The 6,150-nt window shown below is 36.1% G+C and overlaps 1 protein-coding gene across 1 annotated transcript; it reads right to left on the bottom strand.

Annotated features, from left to right (window-relative positions):
• Window positions 1-4,700: 4,700 nt before the first annotated feature.
• Window positions 4,701-5,530, bottom strand: LOC125796834 (uncharacterized). Its single transcript, XM_049473859.1, has 2 exons — window positions 5,250-5,530; window positions 4,701-5,162 (listed from the first exon to the last, which is right to left on the bottom strand). The coding sequence occupies exons 1-2, from the start codon at window positions 5,424-5,426 to the stop codon at window positions 4,701-4,703; spliced, it is 639 nt and encodes a 212-aa protein (XP_049329816.1). The 5' UTR covers window positions 5,427-5,530.
• Window positions 5,531-6,150: the final 620 nt, after the last annotated feature.

Here is a 6,150-nt window from a genome sequence, read left to right as displayed (position 1 = left end):
AGCTTGACATTAGACAATGTCATCTCTGAGGACTGATCAGACTGTCTAACACAGTGTGTGCCCTTTTCAGACTGTAGCTGAGCTGTAATGGATTTGCCTAGCTTTTCAGCTATCTGTGTGATGAGTGTATCTATGTCTGGATTCTGTTCAGTTAGACCTGACATAACTTGGTCTACATAAGGAGTGGAAGTGATTATTGGAGTTTCTAATGGCATAATTCTAGGTCCTGGTGTACTGGTTACTGTGGGATGAATAAAGCCCCTCCCTACACCAAACTGGTGTCTCACAAAGCTCTCATCACCACCCTGACCCCCACCAGAATAAGTCTGACCATCTGCCATATTTTAGTTTTTCACCAAAAAAGAAGAAAAAAAAAAAAATGCAAATCAGAGCAATCAGCAGTTTAACAATCACAGACAAATCATACTCTCAACACTCTCTGTAGTTCAGTACTTTTTTCCACATTTAGCTTTTTTTCTCAACAATGTCCAACATTACGTTCTTTTTTTTTTATATAGACACCGTCCAATGTTCAGTCCTTTTTAAAGCTTAAAAAAAAATCCAGTGTCCCTGATTCAGTTTTCAGTACTTTTTTTCTTAGCGTTTTAGCTTATATAGAACTTGTCAGTAATTACCAAAATTTGTTCCGTCCAATTAATTACCTAAGCACAGTCTATGTGAATACCTTGACCAGAAACACATGCAACTGCAGCTTCCCACGGCGAACGAGCTGACGTCGATCTTCTCCCCCCAAAGGCGTCACGGCACCATTGTAACGGATGTGTATTGGAACTGTGAGATGGTCAGAACTGTCCATTCACACTCCCGTTAACCCATGGATACTCTGCGTTGTGTTCTGTGACGCGGTGAGGCAGGACTCGGACCACGGCCACTGCTGGTTTGGATGCTTTAATTTTGCTGGTCTGTATAAACAGATAAATAAGCTCATAAAGCTCTGGAGTGAACATACACGCTGCTCTCTCTCTAATATACATGCAGGTTATCAGCCTCCTTCTCTCTTCTCTCTGTTAGTTATACACAGACTGAGATACTCTGAATATATAGGCAACCTTACATATGAGTTAGCAATATATGAAAATAAAATAAAAATAATAAAATTAGCTAAAACCAGCTCTGCATTTAAATAAAATTAGCAAAAACACAACGAATTAACAGATATATGCTTAAACAGTAAATGAAAGTGACTGGGGGGGGAAACATACCTGTATAAACAGATAAATAAGCTCATAAAGCTCTGGATTGAACATACAGCTCTGCAGTGAACATACACGCTGCTCTCTCTCTCATATACATGCAGGTTATCAGCCTCCTTCTCTCTGTTAGCAGAAATGCACACGGGGGGGCGGCGTGAAGCCACAGAGCACGTGTGTCAGTAAAACTCGACATAAAAGACATTTTATAAAGTTCACCTTAAAGCTACTGCATATTTACACGTTCACAATCCTGTTTCTAGCTTTTAACACTACTTACTGCCCATATTATGCTGTTTTAACAGAAAAATATGTGTTTTAAGCACAGACATCAGAACTACGTACCTTCTCTCTGTTAGTTATACACAGACTGAGATCAGTACGCCGATGGCGCCAAATAGAGCTGAGTCTCTTAAAGGGACAGTACACAGTAAACCAACACTCTAAAATAAAAGATCCCCCAGTACAAATATGAAATAAATGGAACATAAAAACAGATATTTACACAAAAATCTGGATTTTGGTGGAATTTTAACAGAAAAACAAATAAGTATTTTTAAACTTGTTACACATGCATTGTGAGAGCCATAACGATAATGAGAACCATTGAGCTGGTAATGAGATTCTTATGTAAGACTGCTAAGAGTCATTTAACAGAGTTTATTTGATTATTTATGGTAATTCATTATATATACATAAAATAAATTACCATATATTATATATATATATATATATATATATATATATATATATATATATATATATATATAATAAATTACCATAAATGATAAAAAAATAAAATAAATATATATATACACACAAATTACCATAAATGATAAAATATACATATATATATATGTATGTATATATATATATATATATATATATATTTATAACAATGTCATTGATGTTTTTACTCTTTTGATTAGTCTAATGGTTATATTCATTTTTTGAAGACTGACAGAGATTGAACGCAAGAAGGCAGCAGCCAAGGCTACAGTTTCTTGAAATTTGCTTGTTTTTCTGGTTCCATGTTTTGTTACACAATTGCCTTAACTAAGTTTCATTACCGTTACATTTATTCTCATTACCGTTTTATTGTGTTCTCATTACCGTTATGGATCTAAAATGTTAAATTTTCTAAAATGTTTCACATCTTATCATAACTTTTCTTCATTTTATTATAGTATATCCCTCACCTGTTATCCACATGAGTTTTTGATCAAACATATTCTAAAATCATTTCCATTAATTAAAAATTGTAAATATATTTTACAAATGTTGTATCGGTAATGAGAGTTGCTTAACTATAAATAAATAAATAAAAAAGATCAAAGTAATTGTCAAGGACTGTGCTGTTAAGTTGATGGGATTTGTTGTGGAAATATGAAATTAATCATCAAAAAATGTTTTGAACCGTTGATCTAGCTTCGTCATTTACTGTAACGGTAATGAGAATTATTCTGGATCATATAAGATTCAAATGATAATAAAATTCTATTTTAAAAAAATATATGAAAAAATAATCAATATAGTAAAATACACATTCTATTTTAGCTTCTCAACTTGAAAAAATGCTGCAATGAGGTGAAAAACTTTATGTTAATGTGAAGGTCTTCATGAGAATCACCCTAAATAGGACTTGCCTGACAAAGTGAAGTCCACCAAAGATACTTAAAAGCTAGACATTATGCCGATACTCAAAGAAATTCAGGAACAAACGAAAAATAAAGTATTTGAGATCTATTAGTCTGGAAAAGGTTATAAAGATAAAGTTTTGGGACTCCAGTGAACCACATGATCCACAAATAGCAAAAATATGGAACATTGGTGAACGTCTCCAGGAGTGGCCGGCCAACCAAAATCACCCCAGGAGCCATACATACATACATAGCAACGAGTGCTAAGTACAGTTTATAGTGTACACAGCTGAACTTTCTGGACTAGTGTTATTTTACTACGTTTACATGCCAACTAATGGAAGTGTCTTTCTCCCTTCAGGATATCGCCTTTGTTCTGGCACGGATGCAGGTGTTCGTCAATCTGTTTGAGTCTGGAGTGGAGGTTGCCAGGTCAGTCAATAAAACTTAATTTGTTAATTTATATACACATATTATATTGTGTATGAATGTCCAGTGATTAATACAAACGTAAATAATTATACAATTTGCTGGAAGAAGTTTACAATATGAGCTCTGGACCAAACATGAAAAAGACCATCCAGATTGTGATCAGTGATCAGTTTAAAGCCAAGGTCTGTCACGGTATGGCGATGTCAGTACATTTCTGTGATACAGCATTAATGCAGAAAAGTACATTTATGCACTCTTGTGGCAAGACCAAGTGTCTAATCTCACCACACCTGTAATCATTTACATACAGTGGCCTGCAAAATTTTTCATACCCCTCATACCCATTTTGCCATTTTACAACCATAAATTAAATGTATTTTACTGAGACTTTGAGATATTAACCTACACAAAGTAGCACATACTTGTGAAATGAAATGAAAATCATACATGGTTTTCCAAACTGTAATCAAATAAAATCTGAAAAGTGTGATGAGCAGAAGTATTCATCCCCCTTTGCTCTGAAAGTCCAGCTGTGTGTAGTTTAATCTCAGTATAAATACACCTGTTCTGTGAAAACCTCAGTGGTTTGTTAGAGAACACTAGTAAACAAACAGCATCAGACAGGTCAGAGATAAAGTTGTGGAGAAGTTTAAAGCAGGGTTAGGTTAATAAAAAATTGCTTTGATCATCCCAAGGACCACTGTTCAATCTATCATCCAAAAATAGAAAAAAATATTTTACAACTGCAAACCTACCTAAGACTTGGCCGTCCACCCAAACTGACAGATCGAGCAAGGAGAACACTGGTCAGTTTTTTTGAGCTTCCTGAGATCTTTGGTTAGGGAGTTAGGAAATTTATTTACTAAAGTGTCTCTGTTTACCAAGGTGTATTTTTATTGTTCCTAACTGTACATCCTTTACATCCTAATAAAGTGCATTACCTTTACTCTCCAGTTCTTCTCATTAACCTAATACCTATTAGAATATAATTAAACTTATTTTATAATGTTGTTAATATGTTATTAATGTATTACACTACAAGAAAAAGAGACATTTCTTAACCATAACATATTTATTTGTATAACGTGCACACACACACACACACACACACACATACACAAACACACACACTCTTTCTCTCTCTCACACACACACACACAGCAAACTTTTAAACTTAATATTTACAAAAATTAACTATTTACAACTGTTAACATATTTATTTGTATTACGTGCACACACTCACACACACACACACACTCTTTCTCTCTCTCACACACACACACACACACTCTTTCTCTCTCTCACACATACACACACACACACACACACAGCAAACTTTAAAACTTAACATTTACAAAAAATAACTATTTACAAGTAAGAAAAAAAAAAAAAACTTAGAATGTTTCGTTTATTAAGATTAATTTTTTTCCAAAAAAGTTTCCAGTTCGGAAGAACCAGTTGAAGAGAGGGAAATTTCCTGGTCTTCTTCAGCTTCACAATCAAATAATGTTTGTAAATTTTTCCTGGCCCTTATTGCTTGTTTGCCCCTTAGACGCCCGTCGTCGTCGCCGTCGTCCTCCTCGTCGTCCTCGTCCTCCGGAGAGAACTGGAGTTCTTCCTCCGAGTCGGAAGTTTCTTGATCAATTTTTGCCTTCTTTGGAGAAGGTCCGGCTTCCTCCTCTGCCTCTGAAGTTCGCTTTGTTTCGTGGGCTTTCTTCGGGGATGGTCCCGGTTCATCACTTTCCCCCTCTTGCAGTCCCCTGACCACCGCCGCCTCCTGTGCTGTGTTCAATGGTATGTAAAATTTAGAAGCGACAGCCTCCGAATGGCACATGGACCGGTGGACCGGTGCTCTTTTTCTGGGTGTGAGGTCTTTTGTCTGAAAAATGAGAAAACAAAACAAGAGCAACCCATTAAAAGTTGATTTCAGTGAAGTTTAATTTTAGTCGTCAGGAAAAGTACTTACGTAGTGGACCATCGATGTTCTCAAGTTTCTGAATGTATACTTGCCCTCAAAACCAAGTTCGACCCACTGGTCTTGAAAATAATCTAAAATGTTTTTGCAGCGGCCACCGGTCTTTGAAAGAAATAAGTATGGGCTGTCGCTTCCCTCAAACTTGTCTCGGAGGTCCAGGAGCGTCATGAACCAGCCATATTCGAATTCATTTAGGGACAGCTGTGCGTGCCCATAAGTCCCCGCAGACTTGTGAGACTCGACCTATGAAATGATAAAACAAGAAACACACACACACACACACACACACACACACACAAAAACAAGATGTAATGATATGTTATAAGACATTTGGTTAGGGAGTTAGGGAATTTGTTTACTAAAGTGTATATGTTTACAAATATGTATTTAAAAAAAAAAACATGTATTCTTAGTGTGAGCCCTTAAATGTTGAACCAATAAGAAAATGTTCACTCACTTCAATGATGCTGTTGTCCCCTTCAAGTTGTGCTTCCCGGACCTCCGAGACCAACATATTGGCCAAGACGCCTGTCCTGTGGCCAGATAACCCGATAAAGTATCCAGCCAGAAGGCCGAATACCCCACACAGGCGGACCCGTGTTGGGTCCTTCTGCAACAAGTCTATTAAAGGCACAGAACAACTAATATGCTTCTATTAAAATAACAATTGTTAAACCTCTCAATAGGAATAATACTTACTAAGTTCTTGAGGCAGGATTTCTCGTACTTTTTTCTGAACGCACGATTAATGTGTTTCGGCACAATTTTTTCTGAAAAAGAAAGTGCGCACGCATGCACACACACACACGGGAAAAAAAATATCATAAGTAATTGTTTATATATGGAATGAAAGTTAAACACAATGTAAATCAGTATATACTCACTTCTTGCC

The sequence above is a fragment of the Astyanax mexicanus genome, unplaced genomic scaffold (assembly GCF_023375975.1).
Source record: "Astyanax mexicanus isolate ESR-SI-001 unplaced genomic scaffold, AstMex3_surface scaffold_47, whole genome shotgun sequence".
NCBI classification, from domain to species: Eukaryota; Metazoa; Chordata; class Actinopteri; order Characiformes; family Acestrorhamphidae; genus Astyanax; species Astyanax mexicanus.
The sequence above is the reverse complement of the archived record's forward strand: the minus strand, read 5'-3'. Positions and strand labels throughout refer to the sequence as shown.

Coding starts and splice junctions, on each gene's coding strand:
- LOC125796834 (XM_049473859.1), bottom strand. CDS start 5,426: ATGACGCTCCTGGACCTCCGAGACAAGTTTGAGGGAAGCGACAGCCCA. Junction 5,163..5,249: donor GAACATCGATGGTCCACTAC/GTAAGTACTTTT, acceptor CTCATTTTTCAG/ACAAAAGACCTCACACCCAG.